General features: G+C 34.3%; 1 protein-coding gene and 1 non-coding gene across 2 annotated transcripts in view; both read left to right on the forward strand.

Annotated features, from left to right (window-relative positions):
* KIF18A (kinesin family member 18A) overlaps positions 1-22,226 on the forward strand; it is an 87,174-nt gene that overhangs the window by 19,413 nt on the left and 45,535 nt on the right. The window contains exons 8-12 of the mRNA XM_059068613.2: positions 1,161-1,235; positions 1,448-1,554; positions 6,793-6,955; positions 13,696-13,860; positions 19,874-19,995. Of these exons, the coding sequence (XP_058924596.1) occupies positions 1,161-1,235; positions 1,448-1,554; positions 6,793-6,955; positions 13,696-13,860; positions 19,874-19,995 (632 nt within the window). The remainder of the gene's footprint in view (positions 1-1,160; positions 1,236-1,447; positions 1,555-6,792; positions 6,956-13,695; positions 13,861-19,873; positions 19,996-22,226) is intronic.
* Positions 18,194-18,300, forward strand: LOC131760700 (U6 spliceosomal RNA). Its single transcript, XR_009336800.1, has one exon. It is a non-coding gene; the product is annotated as a U6 spliceosomal RNA (small nuclear RNA).

Consider the following 22,226-nt stretch of genomic DNA (forward strand, 5'->3'; position numbering starts at 1 on the left):
TTTTCACATCATGGTACATGATATTTTGATGGCACCCTGATGTAATTGGTCAAGGCTTTAACACATTTGTTGCAGCCAAGGCTGATGCTCTTCTGTAACCCAGCACCAACACTTTCTACCTGAAAACCTTGGACATGTTTGCTAATCTCTCCAAGCCTTAGTTACATCATCTGTAAAGTAGATATAATATCTGCCTCAGTTTATAAAGTAAATTGCTCTTTTAAAACAATTTATTGTCACATTCATGATATTGATGTAACCAATCTGTGTAGCTAGAGCAATATAATAATGATTGGTTAGGTTGGTATTTTTGCCAATAATTTGGGGTAATTTTTTAAAATGTAAGTCAAACATGATGTATGTGTAAAGAAAGTCACAGGATCTCAGGGTTGGAATAGGCCTAGAGTTCAGCCGGTATGATGGCTTTTGGGGGGGACTTACCCCTCTGCTACTCCCATTGAATGAAGATAAGTGGATTATTATCTTCCTTAGAGAAATATTTATATATTGTTTATATAATAAATTGGGAAAGGTTGTACTGTATTGGGTATACAAAGTTTTTTCACACAAGTTTTTCATGCAGTGCTTACACCAACTCATTGAGGAAGACATTTTTAGCTCTACTTTACAGTTGAGGAATTACATGGTCAGAGATTTAAGTTAAGTGAAAAGTGGGCAGGGCCTCAAAATCAAGTATTTAGATTACATGTTTAATGTTCTTTCCACTATTCCATAGCTGCCAAGGGGCTCATACTTTTATAAAAAAGATAAAATATATTAAGAACTCATTAAAAACTACTTGAACTTACAAATGGGTAGAAAGTTAAATTATCTCATTATATCTTAAAAGTCAAAGGACCAGAAAAAGAAAATGGGCAATTTTTATGTGAATGACTGTTTTGCAAGTTCTTTAAAGTACCTTTTCTCAGATAGTAAGGGATTTTCTTTTATAAATTCAGTATTAATGTGCTCAACATATCCTCTTGTCATAGATTTTTAAACATGAACATAATTGATTATGATTGTCAAATGATCATAATTGTCACAAATTCTGGATTCATGGAACTGAATTAATGAGGCTATAATGCTATTTTGTTCATGTATATAACTGTGATTTTTATCTCTATATATACGCAATCATAATTTCTATTTTTTAACAGTTGAAGAGCAATGTTCTTAACCTCGACAATCATATAACTCAGTATGTAAAGATCTGTAATGAACAGAAGGAAGAGGTATGTCTCCTCTTTACATTGTTGCTAATCTCCCTCAATTCCTCATTTATGGGATTCTGCAGTCTTTACTGTCTAAAACTTTGATTTGCTTTTCTTTTATAATTGAAATCTTGCTTGTTCAGTTATTTTTCACAGCTGAAATTTTTCTGTAGCCATGTATAATAGAGACAAATAATTTGTTTTGTATTTTCACTACTTTTTCTCTCTACTAGATTTTAATGTTAAAAGAAAAACTAAAGGCCTATGAAGAACAGAAAGCCTTTACTGATGCAAATAACAAAGTAATGATTTCAAACCCTCAGGAAAAAGAAATTGAAAGGTAAAATTGACATTAAGATCTCAGTTTGAGGATTTTGTGATATTTAGTCAGCTATTTAAAGTTTAAAATTTAGTCAGATATTTTGTTATCATTGTCATTTGTTGTGTCTTTATATATTCTCAACTGAATTCAGGAAGTCACTGAATTGGTCTTATATTGCACATGTTGGAGTTCAGGTAATTTTAATTGTGATTGTACAGATAATGAGAACCAAGTCTTAGGTATAAGATGGAGAAAGTAAAGCCAATTATGCCACTTATGAAATTGGTTTTTAGTAGTTTCCATATTTTTCTTCTGTGGTGTCTTACTCCCTTCTGGCTGCTATAACAAAGTACCACAAACTGGGTAGCGTATAAACAAACAAACAAAAAGTTATTTCTTGTAGTTCTGGAAGCTGGAAGTCCTAGATCAGGGTGCCAGCATGGTTAGTTGAGGACCTTCTTCCACATTGTAGACTTCTCCTTGAATCCTCACATTGCCAAAAGAGAGGGAGATTTCTCTGGAGGCTCTTTTATAAGGGCACTAATCCCATCCATAGGGTCTCCACCCTCATGACCTGATCACCTCCCAAAGGCTCCACTTCCCCATACCATCAGCTTGGGTGTTAGGTTTCAACGTATAAATTTTGGGGGACACAAACATTCAAGCAATCGCATCTGGCATTATCATTATTTACATGGTTCATGTAAATCGTACCTACCCTTTCCTGACTTTATATAACTCTAATAATCCACTTAATTGAGTTTAAGCAATTAATTATTTGAAGGGACATCTCTCAGTGATATAAATTGACACAGAAATATGATCTGTTCCCTCTAAGCTTTTAGCAGGTAAATTTAAAAAAAAGAAAGCTGTAATGCAGTACTTGCAAGTAGTTTTTTCCTAAGCAATTAAGACAATTTCCAAGTTGTCCTGATGGGACAATAGTTCAAAAGCTGTAAATCTTGAGTAGTTCTAAGAAGACAGTAAGGAATTCTTGGATCAAACAAGTTTGAAAATTATTCCTTACTTAAGGAATCTAAGAGGTTTCCAAAGTACATCAGCATATTAAAAGCTCTAAGAGGCCCTGTAGGAAATGAATCTGTTCACCTTTGATTAAAATTGAGTAATTATTCTCCAAAGCTAATTTTCTATTATCATTAGTATGAGAAACTAACCACATCTTAAGCCACTGATTATTCATACTGTTTTGGAACTCTTGAGTTTGTAGAAGATGTCTTAGGGTACATAAGGAAGACTAGTTGGCAGTGATTTTCAACCTAGTTTCAAGTACAACAGTTTTTAAAAATTGGATTTGTGTATTGATATTTATATAAAATATCCTTGATTTGAAAAAAATCATTTTTTCTGCCTCAGTTGACCCCAGATGCTAAGATAACTTCTTCTAATAAAATAACACTTTATGTTTATAGCTGGCTTTGTAGATTTTGATGATTTTTAGGCCCACATTAATTTCATCTGATCACTACAACAACTCTGAAATTTGAAGTGGGGTATTGTTTTCTAACTTACAGATAAGGGCAAGAAATATATATCATCTCTTTCAAGTATTAATCCTTTGCTCCTATGCTATGCTATTTTACAAATACCGTAAGAAGTAATTAAACAGTTATTTCTCTCTGTCAGTGATAATGAGTCCATTTCTCATATAGCATAAAGTTGACCTATGTATTGTTATAGTACAATAGCTCTGTTTATACCAGAGATTTCCTAAAGTGTTTAAATTATTTTCTATTAATCCCCCTAACAACCCATTGACAGGATAAAGTTATATTTAATAGTCTTATGATGCTTTTTGTTATATTCTACCAATTTTACAGTCTTTTAAAAATAACTTAAGCAAAATGATTCCTCATATTCCTTTAATCTTAACAATGAAAGCTTTTAACCCTGCTGTATTATTAGTTGTGTTATTATATTTTGTTAATCAAATGTGGGATTGGTCCTCATGCAACCAGATATCTTGTTGGTGATGCACGTTTCTTGAAAATTAAAGCAGTCACCAACTGCTCAAATTTGGAGTCGTTGCTTGCATAAAATTGCTCACTGGTGCTTAACCAGATCTAGTTACCAATTAAAACCTTACAAATTGGTAGACTTTCCTGGAGTTGATGTGGCTTTAAGTCATTGACTCTTTCTTTATAATAAAATGATTCAAGAAGGAGATGGCCTGAGCTATGAAATAAACACTTATTTGGATATTTTTCGCATTTCAACCTGACTTAACCAACAATAAAAACTTTGAGTTTTAATTCACTCAACAGGTTAAATAATTTACTTGTATTTATAAAGCAGGTAATAATAAAATTATATACCCCATAGCCTTTGTCATTTTCTCACAAAAGTATCTGTCTCCTTAAATAAATATATGGAATACCTTTTATCATATCGATCATACTTCACATAGAATTTTTTTAATGCCATGAATTTTCAGTGTCTTTAAAAATAACATTTTTATGAAGTTTAAACAGATAAAGGGAGGAATATACAGTATTTGCTCTCTATTAAAGCTATTTGGAAAGATAATATTCAAAAAATCATAAAAAGAAAGTATAGTTGTTCTTTATACAGAGTAATTATAAAACTTCACTTGTGACTATACCAAGAAAATTGTCTAGAGTTTATCATGTCACCCAAAATTATTGGCAAAGACTTTTGTTTTCTAGCTATTTGAATGTTTGAAATGACTAGAAAATAGTTACTATTAGTCAATCCCTTAGGGCTCTCTGTTTTAAAAATGACAGGTTTTTTTTAAAGAGCTCTCTAGAAACCTTTGATACTAATTCCCTTCCTTCCATCCTAAACTATACACCACCAACTAAAATAAATCTGGACCATTAAATTTTGAAATTGACAAATATTTAACTATGTCCTTGGGTGAAGTGTTCCAGAAAAACTAAGAAATTATCTTTGGGTGTAACCTAAAGATAACTTATCAGATCATTTACTGGCCTTAGTCTTGCTGTAATATAATACAATGAAATTGCGATGTCCATACATACTTCCTATGAAACCTTTATCAGTTTGAGAAAACTGCAGAATTGTGGTCGATGCATTGTGGTTTATATTCATTCTCAATAGTTTCATTAAGAACTACTGACGTAAATTGTCAGTGTTTTTACCACATATCCTTACAAATATATCTAAAAATTCTGGCTAAAGAAACTATTTTTAAATGCATATACTTTGTTACCATTTTATTTTAAAAGCTTCAAGTTAATTTTTCTTTGAGAGAAAAATTGTTTGCCTATGTGTGATTGTTTATACCGTTACTGTAGCTCAAACCTGATCTGTGACCAATATTCTGCTGACCCTGGAGAATGCAGGATTGCAGGCTCCTTTTAGGGCTTTCATAGAAGTGATTCAGCTTGAGGTCTTTATGCATTTGCAGGAGATGTGAGTCACACTCCACAACTTTGATTCCCTATATCTCTATTGCCCTTTGGAGGAAGCACAGTGGAGGGGGCTTTTCCTAGATTTACCACATTGTAAACTTGGATGTTTTGGGTCCTGGCATTGTCAGCTGACTCTTAGCCAGGCTGTAGGGGGTACCTAACCATATGGTGTGTTTTCACTGTAGCAAGTTCTAAAGCTAAAAACTGGCCATCTCACTTTCCCTAGGGCGCCATAGAGGCACCATATGATTATGCCACCCACTGCTTATTTCTTCACAGCGAGCCAACACCAGAAGAACACATAATACTGTGTTGCTTCTGAGGCCTTATGAATTGGGAGAGTACACGTCCACATTTTCATCCTTTTCTTACATACAAAATATTTTATTTTTGGTAAGCTACTGGATTATGCAGACAAAATACAGTGTATGACTAATACCATAGGCCTTAAAATACCTATATCTTTTAATAACATGATCTTTGGAGGAGAGAGAGAGAAACCCAGTGCTGTAAAAATAAAGTTCAGAACCCATTCCAGACATTTTTGTTATTTAATAGGAGAACAGTCATTGAAACCTATTTACTGTTTATCATTGAATCTAATTCTATGAATGGTGTATATCTCTTGTTCATGCATTTCTTTTTTTTTTTAACATCTTTATTGGAGTATAATTGCTTTACAATGGTGTGTTAGTTTCTGCTGTATAACAAAGTGAATATATGTATACATATATCCCCATATCACCTCCCTCTTGTGCCTCCCTCCCACCCTCCCTATCCTACCCCTCTAGGTCATCACAAAGCATCAAGCTGATCTCCCTGTGCCATGCGGCTGTTTCCCACTAGCTATCTATTTTACGTTTGGTAGTGTATATATGTCCATGCCACTCTCTCACTTCACCGCAGCTTACCCTTCCCCCTCCCTGTATCCTCAAGTCCATTCTCTAGTAGGTCTGTGTCTTTATTCCCATCTTGCCCCTAGGTTCTTCATGACCGTTTTTTGTGGGGTTTTTTTTCTTAGATTACATATATATGTGTTAGCATACGGTATTTGTTTTTCTCTTTCTGACTTACTGCACTCTGTATGACAGACTCTAGGTCCATCCACCTCACTACAAGTAACTCAGTTTCGTTTCTTTTTATGGCTGAGTAATATTCCATTGTATATATGTGCCACATCTTCTTTATCCATTCATCTGTCGATGGACACTTAGGTTGCTTCCATGTCCTGGCTGTTGTAAATAGTGCTGCAGTGAACATTGTGGTACATAACTCTTTTTGAATTATGGTTTTCTCAGGGTATATGCCCAGTAGTGGGATTGCTGGGTCGTATGGTAGTTCTATTTGTAGTTTTTTAAGGAACCTCCATACTGTTCTCCATAGTGGCTGTATCAATTTACATTCCCACCAACAGTGCAAGAGGGTTCCCTTTTTTCCACACTCTCTCCAGCATTTATTGTTTGCAGACTTTGATGATGGCCATTCTGACCTGTGTGAGGTGATACCTCATTGTAGTTTTGAATTGCATTTCTCTAATGATTAGTGATGTTGAGCATCCTTTCATGTGTTTGTTGGCAATCTGTATATCTTCTTTGGAGAAATGTCTGTTTAGGTCTTCTGCCCATTTTTGGATTGGGTTGTTTCTTTTTTTGATACTGAGCTGCATGAGCTGCTTGTGTATTTTAGAGATTAATCCTTTGTCAGTTGCTTCATTTGTAAATATTTTCTCCCATTCTGAGGATTGTCTTTTCATCTTGTTTATGGTTTCCCATGCATTTCTTTAAGTAAACTTTGCATTATCTATCACAAAATACTGAGATTCTATGTGTTTTATTTTTGGTAGATTTCAAGAAATTCTGAACTGCTTGTTCCAGAATCGAGAAGAAATCAGGCAAGAATATCTGAAGTTAGAAATGTTACTTAAAGAAAATGAACTTAAATCATTTTATCAACAACAGTGCCATAAGCAAATAGAAATGATGTGTTCTGAAGACAAAGTAGAAAAGGTATTTAACAACTTTATCATTAAATTGTAGAGAATGTAGAAACATGGGGACTTATAAGTCTAGAAATTTGATAGGCGATGTTGCTTAATCACCCATTCTCTATAAATACCTAGAAATGCTGGAGGAAATGTAGAAAACATTGTTTTAAATGTATAGTTAAGTCTACAAGAAAAAAAATTAAATTCCTAGGTGTGAGAAACAAAAAGGAAACAAAACCCCTAAAATCTCAGTTGTAACTGTTGCTTCTGTGAGGATGATGGAATGACTAACAGGTAGTTAACATACCCAGGGAGAGTTGGGTACCAAGGTGGGGCAGTGAGAACAGTCCACCCCAGATGCAGGCAATAGTTTACAACTTAGACCAATGGGAGGTTTTTTTCCTCCCCAGGGAAGAATATTTTGTCACTGACATTGTTACAGTTTCCACTGCGTCAGTGCTAAAAAGAAAAGCCAGATCAACTTTTAATCAGTTTTATTATTTAATGTAGTAGTGCACTGCCCTTCCCCTTCACACACACAGACCACTTTCACTACCCTGCTTTGATGTACACCACTACTTAGGTAAGGGGCCTGAGGGAGACAGGGAGTTAGAAATGACAGTCCCCACATAAAGCCAGGAATCTCAGAGCCCTTCACTCTTCATATTGGAAGTACAGCAGGAGAAAACACTTTACCAACTAGCACAGGAAAACAAGGAACCAAGCCTAGGGTAAGAAAAAGAAGTCTCATTTGAAGACTGTCATTATAGATATACTTTTCACTATAGATTTTCATTATAGATTATACTTTTATAATCCATGTGTTTTATCTAGCAAATCCCTAAAGTGAGACATTAGCACAGAAAATGGTATCAGAGCAGTGATAATCTATAGGAAACTGAGCGGAAGCAATGCAGAATCAGCCTAGTGAAACAGATCCTCAATTCAAACCACTAATGAGAGCTCACTGTCCAAACTTACAAAACCCGTGAAACAATCCTCCACAAGCAAGTCAGCAGACTTAGCAAATATGACAGAATCCCCAAAACGTCAGATACTATAGCAATCTGATAAAACCTATAAAAATGAATAAAGTCATCAAAGAAGGACTTAACAATAAAGGAATCAAAGAAAAAAAGAACATACATATATGAGAAGAAAACAAATGACACTTCCAGAAAGTAAAGATTTATTTACTGAAACTTAAAATTTCAGTTTATAGGTACAATACTAGACAATGTTTTAAATACTTCACATACATTAACTCATTTAATTCTCAGAAAATCCTGTGGGCTATGTGATATTATTATCCTTATAATTAAGATGAGGAAACCAAGGCACAGAGAAGTCATTCTGCCAAAGATTACCCAGCTCATACAGTCTGAGCTATGATTTGAACTCAAACCAGCTGATTCCAGAGCCTGAGCTCTTATCCCTGTCCTTTTATGCATGTTAGATATAGCTAAAGAGAGAATTAAAGAACTGGGAGATCTGAGGAAATCACACCAAATACAGGATAAAAAGATAGCAGATGTGAACAAGATGTCGCTATGTGAAAGATAGACTAGAAAGTCATGCATTCATCTAACAGATATTCTGAAGGAGATACATTAGTGCAAAAGAACAAAGGATAATGTGCAAAGTCTCAGGCTCAGAATTTTCTAGGACTATTAAGATGTGAATAAGATGTAAATTCAAGAACATGAGTTCTAAGCAGGATAAAAGAATGTATACTTGGAGGTGTGCAACTTCAGAGCACCAAAGATCAGAAAAATAAACATTTTGAAAATACTGGATTTCTCCCAGTTTGGTGTTCATTGATGATAAGGTTAATTGCATTTTTAAGTACTATTTTATACTTAGTAGTATATAGTGCTTTAAAAAACTAACACTTTAGGTTTTTGTCAGCCTATGAAATGGGGAAGATGTGATATGCTAAGAAATTAATCATAAAGTATTAATAAATACATCATGGCTATGAATTTATAAGTAGTATTAAGCTATATTATCAAAATTAGTAATTTATTTACTGAATATGCATTTATTATGCCTATTGAAACTATCTTTGTTTTAAACCACTTTATTGAGATATATGATTGATGTATGAAGAAACCCATAAATATTTAATGTAGACAACTTGACGGGTTTGGCAATAAATATACACTAGTGAAACCATCACCATAATCCATGCTATAAGCCTGTTCCTTACCTCCTAAAATTTCCTCCCACCCTCTTTATTAGTAGTAGTATTATATTAATAACAACACTTAACATAAGACCTACCCTCTTAGCCATTTTTAAGTATACAACAATAGACTATCATTCAGCTTTTAAAAAAGAAGAAAATTCTACCAATTGCAGCAACATAGATGAACCTGGAGGACATGCTAAGTGAAATAAGCCAGACACAGAGAGACAAATTTTACATGATACCATTTATATGAAAAATCTAAAATCGTCAAACTCAGAAGTAGAATCAGATGGTGGTTGCCAGAGGCTGTGGGGAAGGCGAAACCAGGAAGTATTAGTCAGAGTACAAAGTTTTAGTTATGCAAGACAAATAAATCCTAGAGATCTACTACTGTACAACATAGGGCCTATAGTTAATAATGGATTGAATACTGAAAATTTCTTTTTAATTTTGTTTATCAAATGCATTTAAAATATTCTTCACATCCTTTTAAGGCAGAACAAAAATAGAATTTATATCTTTATTTGAAATTTGTTGCTGTAGTTGTACTTAACTTTCTTGAACTGCAAAATTGTTGCCAGTATTTTTGATGACCTTCATGGCTTCCAAGTAACAGAATATCTCATAGAATTAATATATCAGTTTGTTGTTGTGAAATCCTTTCATATGTTTTTTAAATGGAATTCTGAAATACTGCTATATTTACCTATTCTAAAAGTTGTATGTATTAATTGCACTTATTATAGAGTTATTTTCACTGGGGATAATAATTCTCAATTTTGTGTAGGTATCCATTAAATAAATATCAATTATCTGAAAGTGCAATTATCTGATTTATTTCTTGAAAAAAGGCAAGAAATTCAATCATGGAAAACTGATACTGACTTAATATCTCAACTTTTAACAACAGCTTGTTTTGAACACTTTTGTTTATATGCAGAGCATTGTGCTAGAAACAATAGAGGTTAAAAAAAAGTATAAGACAATATATATACTTCAGTAATTTATAAGCTAGTTGGAGCAATAAAATGATATAAAAATGACACAGCACTATATGATTGTGATGTAAGGAGTAGTGCAATAATAAAAACAGCTAATATTATTGAGCATTAACTATGTGCCAGACACTTTTCAAAGTCCTTTGCATGGGTTAATTCATTTAGTATTTATAACAAGCCTATGAGGTAGACCCTGTGTTATCACCATTTGTGAGCAACAGAGATACTGAGAATTTTCAAGTAAGCTGTCTAGAGTTATACACCTAATTAATGTGGTTGAACCCATATTAAACTCTGGATGTTTGGCGTCAGTCTGCACTTTTAATCATTCTGCTATACTATAAGTACTTTGTTATAGCCATTCAAAGGAGAAAACAGTGGCTTCCAGTTGTTGTGGTGGAGAAAGGCTTCCTAGTGGAGAGATGAGATTTATACTGGACATTGCATGAGAATATTAGTGGGAAAAGAATAAAAGGAGTAGTGTATTCAAATGAGGACACCAGTTTGACCAGAGCACAGTATATTTGTAGGTCAGTGTATGTGGAAGTACATAACTATACTCAACACTTCCTGCCAATTCCCACTGCTTTACCCATAGCAGATATCATTGATTGATTACAGCACTCTTTGTCTCTGAATCTGAAGTTGCCAGAGTTAACCACTATAAATAGATTGGAAATGGCACGTGATATAAGACATATTTTGCCATATTGGGAATTAGTCAATTCCGGATAGAATAAAAGGCCAAATTGTGGAAACTTTGGTTGCCAAGAATTATACGGTGTATTTGTGTAGTCAAAAGGCAATCTTTGAAGCAAATGAGTAGTGTATTATTAGAGCTTAGAATCAGATTGCCATTTTTTTAACATTAGAATATTAGTACAATTAGTAAGCTTGGTCTATTTAATCCCAAGCTAATTTAAATCATGGTTATTTTACCCTGTTTTACTTACCCCATTGAATTGTGAATGTGCGTGCTTAGAAACATTAAGACATAGAGTAAGGCTTTGGCTGGTTTCTTTAGTTTTTTTCTGTTTTCATCTTTATTCTGCTTTTTTCAACCCACTTGCCTTTTCTGATATCTCACTTTTGGTCATTTCAATCCATGTTCCAATTTTTATAGCTATTCTTATGAGACTAAGAATAGCTAAGTCTAATAGCTAATGAGACTTACCTAAGCAATGAGAATAAAACCTCTTAAGTTTATTGGTTGTAAACTATTGAAAAACATAGAAAGACATCTAGAGGCTGAGTTTGTTCTCACAGAAGTGTCAAACTATAGTTTTACTAAACTGCTTGCTAGGTCAAGGAATTTTATATCTGTCTTGGACCCTCTCCGAAGAGGTTTACTCTCATAATTGCTGAAGGAATCTCACTGATTAAGCTATAAATTGTTCTTGAGTATGGACTCTGAGAGTAGTATTAAAGTGAAGTTCCGGGGTAATTTTATAGCCATACAAAGATAATACACAAATTATTTTCAGTGAAATAATCAGTTTACCATGTTAGTGGTCAGTTCTTTTGCACAAAGCAATAGTTATACCTAAATTTTAGAATTTCATGCTTATTCTCTCTCAAGACCTTTTGTGGTATTCTGGAGATTTTGTTAATAAAATATGTAAAGCTTTTTTGAAACTTTAATGGGAAACAATTTACTTTTAATGTCAGGGTTTAACATACATATTTTAGAATTTATTTCCAAACACTTACTTGGTATTTATTTCAGAACAGTAATTCAATAAGAATTACTCTGATGGAAAATGTCCCCATGGAGAACCATCATAGAGTATACATTTGATGAACATTAGAAGTACAAACTCAGAAAACGTACCCTCTGGGATTTTTAATCGGGATCTTTTGGTATTAAATATTGACTGCCATCAGACTCGCAGATTATGTCCTGCCTTGGTCTCTGAGAGTACCTACCACATTTGTAAACATTAAAGGAAAATAAAGGTAGTTTGATCTAACTGCCTTCCTTCAGGCAGGTACAATACTTTTATGTTCATTTTTCAGATGAGGTGACTAAAGAGCCACTGAGATTGACTTGCCTAAGTTTTCACACCTGCTGAATAGCAGAAGAAAGTCAGGAAGCCACATGTCCTGCCTTGTATTGGATAACAGTGACTCTAAACTTTTCAAGTTTCAGGACCCCTTTCTGCTTTAAAATAAAATATTTAGGACCCCAAAGAGGTTTTGTTTATGTGGATTTCATCTACCAATATTCTATTAGAAACTTAAACTGAAATTTACAAAAATACATTATGTATTAGCTAACTTAAGAACAATCGATTACCCATTGAGTGACAACGTAACACTTTAATGAAAAATAACTATTTACTAAAACAAAAAAAGGTAGGGCTTCCCTGGTGACGCAGTGGTTGAGAGTCCGCCTGCAGATGCAGGGGATATGGGTTCATGCCCCAGTCCGGGAAGATCCCACATGCCGCGGAGCAACTGGTCCCGTGAGCCATGGCCGCTGAGCCTGCACATCCGGAGCCTGTGCTCCACAACGGGAGAGGCCACAACCGTGAGAGGCCTGCATACTGCAAAAAAAAAAGATATAGTGACAAGAGTGACGTTATTACCTATTTTTGCAAATTTCTTTAATGGCTGGCTTTTCCTCAAAATGTCAATTTACCTTTTATAAAAGATAATAAGGAAGTAGAACTTAATCTCCTAAAGAGAGTAGGTCTTTAATCAAGTTCAAATATAGCTCCTGCTCCTTTTTTCATTTTTTTTCTTTTTTTTTTTCATTTTTCATTTTTTTTCATAGGATTTGTTCATCCCTACTTCCAAAACCAGCTGCAAGTGCTTGTTCTAATCTTTGGGGATCTGTTGTCTCAGGTCCAGCTATCACATCTGATGATTATTGAGTTTAGTGTCTTTTGGCAAATAGTCCAAAGAGGTCAAGCTGTTCTGGCCCACAGTACCCATGATAGTGTGCAAGACCCTTGGGGTAAAAAACCAGAAGGCCAGTTTTGATCTCAATTCATGTGTAGGTAAAACCAAAAATATTTGGACTATCCATTATGTGTCGTGAACCAACCATCAGGCGAGATCAGATGTTTATGACACCTGGATATAAGCTCTATTTTCTTTCATTGGCAACAGCCAATCTAAAGGCCTTGTAGACAAAGCCACAACAATAGAATACTTTACTTATTCACATCTTTCAAACTGAAGGAAAGACAAGAGCAGGACATGTATCTGCTTTGTTTTGAATAAGGAAATCATGGGATTTATCAGACCTCACATGAACTTTTCAAATGCAACATTTAAAGGAATGTATTTTGGCAAAAAAAATGTGATAGTCTTCAATTTGGCCATTGTATTTCTTAAAGTCATAAACTCTCAACATGTAATTTTATAAAAATGACTCACAACTCGACTTCCTGTTTTCCTGCAAGCAGTAGTATTTTGAGATTTCAAAGGGGAAATAGCTTTAAGTACAAAAGTATAGCCTAATTTAATAGACAACAATAGCACACTTAAAAGGAAATATACTACTGTACTAATATCACATACATCACGTATCATAAAAGGTTGACTATATAATGCATTATTTTTCAGGCCACTTGCAAAAGAGATCATAGACTCGCAATGTTGAAAACTCGCCGCTGCTACCTGGAGAAGAAAAAGGAAGAGGAACTGAAGCAATTTGATGAGAATACTAATTGGCTCCATCGTGTGGAAACTGAAATGGGACTCTTAGGTCAAAATGGTCATATTCCAAAGGTACATATGTGTTTGTATATTCAGATTTATTTTCTAAGAACTGAGCTCCTTAAACCCATTGTCTTTGTTGTTGAGTAAATATCTTTCATAAGACAACTTTTGGTCCATCTCCCGGAGATTTGACTCATTTTACTGTTTTTAACTGAATATACCTTCTGCCTCCCTGATTACCTACTAGATTTGCCTTTCTTGTACTTTCAGAAGAGTAAAGTTACTTTTAAATGTTATTCTTAAGTGATTGCATCCTTTTATGAGGAGCTCTTAAGTTAGAATGAAGTAATTCTATTTCAGATTGTACTTGAGGTTTCATCATGTAGGTAATTTAAGTTTGTTTTAATACTTGATATTTTGTGCAAAAATAGTTTTAAATGTGGTCAGCATTATTTGTATTATAGCTAAAGAAAGCCAATTTGAAAGCTGTATGCATTTATGTTTATGTACTAAACTGAAGATATTCCACCTAGAATGGCAAAAGTTTATAAAGAGTAGCGATGGGTAATGATGGTTAATGGCTGAATCAGATCAGAATTGTGTTCAGCTGCAATGTTACAGATCGTTTTCTCCCTTAACAATAGTAAGCTATGGAAGTATGCAGTTCATTCCTAATACAGTACCTCCCAAATGTCTTCAGTGTCATCATTATACTTTTCTTTTCATAGTTGTGATAACACTATTCCATCTTTAGTCTTGAGTTCACCCTTAGGCCAGAAGAAGAGGAATGAAAGAAAGGGGAGAGAGATATCTGTATTGGGAAAGCAAAAACTTTTCCAGAAATCCCTAACACATATCTGAATTGACTAGAATTGTCACATGGCTATCCCTAGATACAGGGGAATCTGGAAGGGTGAGTGTTTTGCTGGACATATTATCATCCTGAACAAAATTAGAGTTCTCTTAATAAGAAAGAAGGGGAAAATTAATATGGAATAAGCAGCTAGCAAACAAACTGCTACAAAGTAACTAATTTTGACGTCTAAATACCTAAAACTTTAAAAGAACAACTTTTTTATACTCTTTTTTTAAAGGAAGAGTATCTAAAGTCTTTAATTTCATGATGCTCTTCTGAAAGTCTATATTATGTATCATCTCTGAAATCTTAAAATTTCTAGAAGAGCATTAAACTGAAAATAAATACAGGTAAAATGGAGTATAAAATATTCAGTACAAATGAATGCAGCTAGTGATTGTTAATATTCAAAGATATCAATTTTTTGTTATAATTTAAAGATATTAGCCAATGCATCATGACTAGGGAAATCTATATAAATATCCATCCATCCTTTTAACACTGAAGCTCAGACTGAAGGGAGAGGAAGCTAGCAGTAGTGAATGATGACAGTTCAAGGTAGTAAAATTGGAGCAGTGAGCAGCAGATACCTTGTTTCCTAAGAAGACAGCCAAAGATAAATAGAGACTGAATAGTTCTTTAGTGTGGAAATTCATTGAGGGCCAACCAACAGTTTAATCGACAATCAGCAGTCCTAGAAGTCTTCACAATATCTTGATGAAAGTATGCCAGCCAGGTAGTTCAGTAGACTGAGAATTAAATGTAGTACAAAGCATACTTTAATGAGATTTTATAACTTAACTTAATTGACAAAGCACTTTAGAATATTCCCTATAGGGAGAATGTAAATATTGGAAAGAGGATAGACACTGGAGTTGAAGTGGTTGGTAATTCCATTATTTGATAGTTGTGTTGAATACTAACTCTAACACTAACCATATAACTTTGGGCAAGTTGTTTAACTTCACTGTCTTAACTTCTCATCTTTAAAATATATTTAAGGCATTATGAACTTAAATAAAATGCTGTATGCAAAGGCCTAGCACCACTTAATACATAATGAGTGGTTGATAAATAATAATTTAATATTCTAAGCTACAACATCATAGACATCAATAGCCAAAGAAAGGTGTGCACAAACAGAACACAGCAGCATTAGCTGTATTATAAAATACGTTTGCTATTTCTCCTCCAGAACAGTGTTTCTCACCTTTTTGGGCCATAGATGCCTTTGAGAATCTGATTAAAGAGCTATATATAGATCTTCTCCTAGATGGGCAGTTGGGGGGAGGGGTCACATTCATACAATTTTACTTTTCTTTTCTGGTCATTGTTTCCATTAATACAACATTAAGAATATCTGCTCTAGAAGAAAACTAAAGCACACTTATTTTAAAATGCCATATTCCTTTTAAGATTACGTAATGGACATATTTACATGACTTAAAAGGAAAAAGCAAAAAAAAAAAAAAACAGTGGTTAATCAGTAAACTATAATAGGGATTAACTAGGCTTTCAAATGGTAACGTCTGAAATTCCATGCTTGATCTGAGAATCTAAAGCTGTAGAGGCTCATCATAGAATGCAACAGCTTCCATCAAAGTACCTGTCAGGGTCCCCAAGCCACAGACTGGATATATTTTCAGAGAAAACAGCTGGTAGCCTGGCCAAACGAGTGTTTCTCACTCGGTGCGCAAGAGCTGCTTCTCTTGAAAAGGTAGCAGATGTTGAATGTTTATAGTAGTTTTTGGTTTGTTTCACTTATATTTGTCATGTTTCACTTATAATTTGTTAGAGACTATGTATATCTAAATAAGTCTTATTCTCAAGATGATCATTGTCAAAATGACATAAAATAACAAGTATTTGGGTTAGTTTTCTTTACTATTACTTACGGCCATGATGTTCTCATAGAATATTTAGCCATCCTAGTGAGCAAAAAACTTTCTCATGAAGGGTCTAAAAAATGTTTTTGTCATATGGTAAAATATAACATAAAATTTACCAGTTTTAGGTGTACAGTTCAAGTGGCATTATATTCATAAAAAGAATTAATATATAGATATACATTTTAAAATGTTATTTTCATCTCTCAATAGCCTTGCTTAATTTACATTATACTTATAATCTAGTACATTTGTGTAATCAACAGTCTAAAATAACTCCAACTAGAGGAGTACTTAAGAACTTTTTAATATTAAAAGAAGCAAAAAAATCAATTGTAGATATTTACTAGTTTGACTTTGTTTTCCCATATTTATCTTAAGCTCCCAATTTTTAAAATGGTACAGTATTCTTTTTAGTAGTATTATTATTGCTAATTTTTTTTGGTGACTATTTATAAAGTTAATATTGTTCAGGTTATTTTCAATAAGTTTAAATTCTTTCCCCATGGTCAAATCTAATTTTTCTAATAATCTGTCTTCTATAACTCTTTTAAACAGGACTTTTCACAGCTGAATATGAATCTGGAATTGATTTTTAAATTATTGTTTTTTAATGCATTTTATTATGAATAATTTGGAAAAATTAAAATTAAAGCTGTTTCCATTCCCATCACCCTAATCCCACTCTCAATTTTTTTTTCCTGTGGATATTTTCACAGCTGAAACAGTTATCTACGTGTAAGCCATTATTTCTTACATAAACAAACTGAGACATAACTTTGTGAAAAGATTTATCCACAGTTGTACAACTCTGGACAGAGATCCGGTACCACGACTTTCAAATTGCTGCCCCTTTTTCTATACCCTCCTGCATTATCTGCCTCTTAACCTCTCAAATTTATCCACTTCTCTGTATCTCCCCTGCCACTACCCTAATTCAGACTCCCAGCCCCCATTATTGGACTGCTACATTTGACCTTTATGCTTCCATTCGTATACTACTGCAATTCATTCTCTCTACTGCAAGCAAAATGAGCTTTCTAAAAGGTAACTCCGATCATATCACTCTTCAGTACTTTCTCTCTAATATAAACTCTATTAAGATTTCCCAGGTCTGGCATGGCACCTGAAGACCTTTCACGTTTTATATATTACCTCTCATTATATTCTTACTTCAGGTATTGTTAACCTCCCTGTAGCTCTTATAATAGGCTATGCGCTTCCAATCAGATTCAGTCATTAGTGTATCTAAACAAGAATAAGATTCAAATTGTAAAGTTGGTTTTTCAAAGACAACAAACTAGCCAAGAACTATTATTGACTAAAATAATTATACAATCAAGGCTTGTCTCTTTAAGAGTGGTGCAAGAAGATAAAACAGTAAGATTAACATGGGCTTCCCTGGTGGCGCAGTGGTCGAGAGTCCGCCTGCCGATTCAGGGGACATGGGTTCGTGTCCCGGTCCGGGAAGTTCCCACATGCCACAGAGCAGCTGGGCCCATGAGCCATGGCCGCTGAGCCTGTGCATCCGGAGCCTGTGCTCTGCAAAGGGAGAGACCACAACAGTGAGAGGCCCGCATACCGCAAAAAAAAAAAAAAAAAAAATAGATTAACAGAGGGAGTAAATAAAGAAGGATTTTTTTTTTAAAGAGAAAAGGTTGTGCTCGCTTCGGCAGCACATATACTAAAATTGGAACGATGCAGAGAAGATTAGCATGGCCCCTGCGCAAGGATGACACGCAAATTCGTGAAGCATTCCATATTTTTATGGGAACATATGTATGTGTATAACTGAGTCACTTTGTTGTAAAGCAGAAACTAATACACCATTGTAAAGCAATTATACTCCAATAAAGATGTTAAAAAAAAAAGAGAGAGAAAAGGTGGAATATTTGACAAACATGTTCATACTGTTAGGGTCGTTGAATTTTTTGACTGGAAAAGACTAAAGAAATCATCTAGGCAAGCTCTTAAATTTTAGTCAAGTAAACTGATCTCCATAAAGACCATATTTTGGGCTCCAGGTAGCATTTGTGTCATAGTTGAGCCATCTCTAAAATCACCTGATTCATAAGCCAGTGCTCTAACCGTATCATCCTGACTCCCTAAAGAAAGTTTGCTCTAAAATACTTGCTGTATTTCTTGAAATACAATTATGAATCATGTGAATAAACAACCCCCAACTTTACTATATCTCAGACACATAGAATTACATTGTTTCCCTGTCCTAGTGCCCACCACTGGCTTAGGAAGTATTACAAAAAAGAAGAAGAAAAAAAATAACTTTAAGCTTACAGAGAATCAGTGGCCAACTGCAGGTTGGGAAGGAGTATTGGAAACCTAAAATGGGTTTTGAGAATTTTCTGTAGGAAGTTTCCAGGCACAGCTCCCCTGCTTATAGGATTTTTATCTCAGCCCCTTACAATGTCCAAAATATTTCACTCCATTTTATTTTATTAACTAAAATTTTTCCAGTTTAAGATTCTGAGAATGCTACTGGATTATTACCATTCATACTTTAGTGTATCCACTTAGCTGACGTTTTCCATACTTAAGGTTTAGTAGATTTGAGAAAAGATAAGTAATTTTAGGTGGTAGATTAGAGAACATTTGGGCATATGCATATAAGGGAGCCTACAAAAACTTTTACACTTTTGGCCTAGAATGGAGCTTATACCAAGACTGGGTGAAGGTAAGAATTTTATTTTTTTTTTTTGGCCACACCTCGCGGCATGTGGAATCTTAACTCCCCAACCAGGGATCAAACCTATGCCCCCTGCTATGGAAGCATGGAACCCTAACCACTGGACTGCCAGGGAATTCCCCAAGAGATTTTTATTGTATGAAACTTTTATTGTATTGGCATAGCTCCTGTCCTGGTGGTATACCTTACATTCTAGTATGGAGAATCTATGAACAAATAAATAAATGGAATTGTTACTAATCAATGCTATGGCAGAAACTATCAGGGGTGGAGAATGTCCATCTTTAAATGTAAAGCTTAGGGAAAGCCTCCCTGAAGAAGTGACATTTAAGCAAAAATGGGCCATATTCATGTACTTTCAAAATATTATGAACAAGTTGGGTAGACCAAGAAACTGTCACTATAGTAAAATTTGTTCTGAGTTCCTGATGTTCAGTTTCTGAGGAAATTTGAAACTTGTAAGTCATAGATCACATGTACCAGAACACTTGTTTTTCAAATTGTTCCTAAACATACCACTTCATGTTTTTAAGAATTAAAACTATTGACACCAATATAAAGCAAGTTTTATTAAAATTCATTTAATTTTAACATTTTTAAATGAATCTGAGGTATAGTTTGTATTGTTTTCCCCAGGAACTCAATAAAGAACTTCATTACCACCATTTGCACCTCCAGAACAAAGATTTGAAAGCACAAATTAAACATATGATGGATCTAGCTTGTCTTCAAGAACAGCAACACAGGCAGACAGAGGCGTAAGTACATGGATTTACCTGTTCTAAAAATTTTAATATTATAAACCTAAGGAACCTGAAGCATAGAAGTTTAGTTTTCCATTGCCAGAAAATTTAATTTTATCCAGTACAAGGTACATATTTTTTTAAGTGTCTGCCAGCATCAGAAATCATGCAGAGTTAGAAAACACCGAGAAAGTATAAAGGATGTTGTTCTTCTCCTCTAACTAATTTTTTATAGTGCTTTATAGTTTTGAAAACATTTTTAAATTTATTATTTTTATGTAATATATGTCATGTAATACAAAATTTCAAAGATGCCTCTAAAGTGAAAAAGTCTGTCTTCTACCTGTCCTCTAGCCATCCTTGTCCCCTCCAAGAAACGACTACTATTAATACCAACTGAATTTTTAAGTAGACAGTTTTTAAGCATTCATAATTCCAGAATGATTTTTTGCTATCATTAAAATGAAGTTATTAAAAGTGTATATTTTTTAACATCATGTCCCAAGTTTTAAATGATGCTATAGTAGCTCTTTCATGCTCTCTCTACTAACTCAGTAGTAACACCTTTTAATTTTTGAAATGTAATAGTAAAAAAGTATAACTTGATCTTTATTTTTATTACTTTGGATATGTCAGTCAACTCCTTAGGTGTCACTTTCATGCTCTGTAAAAATGAGAAATTTATTTCTCTAAGGGCTTTCTGCCAATCTAAAATTCTACTGGAGTTCTTCTAGGGTTCTCAAATAGCTGGTAATTATTTTTCCATACTTTTGATTTAAAGGAAATTATATTAGCATAGTTATTGTTTAAAAGAAGAAGAAAAAGGGAAGGAAAAACTTTAGGGAAATATTATCCTGTGGATAGAAGCTCACCGTGCTCTCCCCATACTTTCTATATTTATACCTAGAGCATACATTGAACATTCATTTACTTGTACTCACACCACCTGCAAGAGTTAAAGTTATCAAAGAAACATTAATTTATTTTGACCATACTGTATTTGATATACCATACAAATAGATTAATATATTTAAGACACATTTTTGCCACAAAATGGGCAAAAAAATTTCTAACTTTGAAAATTGGTGAACCAAAGCATTCATTACAGAGGCAATACAATATAGTAGAAAACGTATGAGTTTTAGAGTTGGTCTTGAATTCTAGTTTATATGAGCACTATAACCTTGCATAAATTATTTTACCTCACTAACCCTTAGTTTTCTTATATGTTAAATTATCATACTTTCCTTATAACAATTTTAAAAGGATTAAATAACAAAAAATAATGGATGTGATGAACTGCCTTAGTCTGAGCTTATAGAGTGGAAACAAACAAACAAACAAAAATTTAGTATATATTCAGAGTGCTGAAAGAAAAAAATTTTCAACCAAGAAGACTACCTAACAAAGTTATCATTCAGAATTGAAGAAGAAATAAAAGAGTTTTCCAGACAAGCAAGATCTAAAGGAGTTCATCAGTCACTTATAAAGCTAATATGAAGGTTAAAAGAAGAAAGTAGTAAAAATAACTAACTACAATAATTCCTTAAGGCATACACAAGATAAAAAGATATAAAATATAATGTCAAAAATGTAAAATGTGGTGGGGAATGAAAACGTAGACCTTCAGAATGCATTCGAACTTAAGTGGCTACCAGCTTTAAATAGACTGTTATAAATTTGTTGTTATATGTAAGCCTCATGGCAACTTCCAAGCAAAAACCTATAGTAGATACACAAAAGATAAGAAAGGAATTAAGCATGCCACTAAAGACAGTCATCAAACCACAAAGGAAGAGAACAAGAGAAAAAGGAACGGATTAACTACCAAACAGCCAAAAAAGAATTAATAGGGGGGGGAGCGAGAAGATGGCGGAAGAGTAAGACGCGGGGATCACTCTTCCTCCTCACAGATACATCAGAAATACATCTACACGTGGAACTTCTCCTATAGAACACCCACCGAACGCTGGCAGAAGACCTCAGACCTCAGACCTCAGGCAAGAAACCCCCCCACGTACCTTGTTAGGGCAAAAGAAAAAAGAATAAACAGAGACAAAAGAATGGGGACGGGACCTGCACCAGTGGGAGGGAGCCGAGAGGGAGGAAAGGTTCCCGCACACTAGAGGCCCCTTCGCGGGCGGAGACTGCGGGTGGCGGAGTGGGAAGCTTCAGAGCCGCGGAGGAGACCACAGCCAACAGGGTGCGGAGGGCAAAGCGGAGAGATTCCCGCACGGAGGATCGGT

Source organism: Kogia breviceps, chromosome 7, assembly GCF_026419965.1.
Source record: "Kogia breviceps isolate mKogBre1 chromosome 7, mKogBre1 haplotype 1, whole genome shotgun sequence".
NCBI classification, from domain to species: Eukaryota; Metazoa; Chordata; class Mammalia; order Artiodactyla; family Physeteridae; genus Kogia; species Kogia breviceps.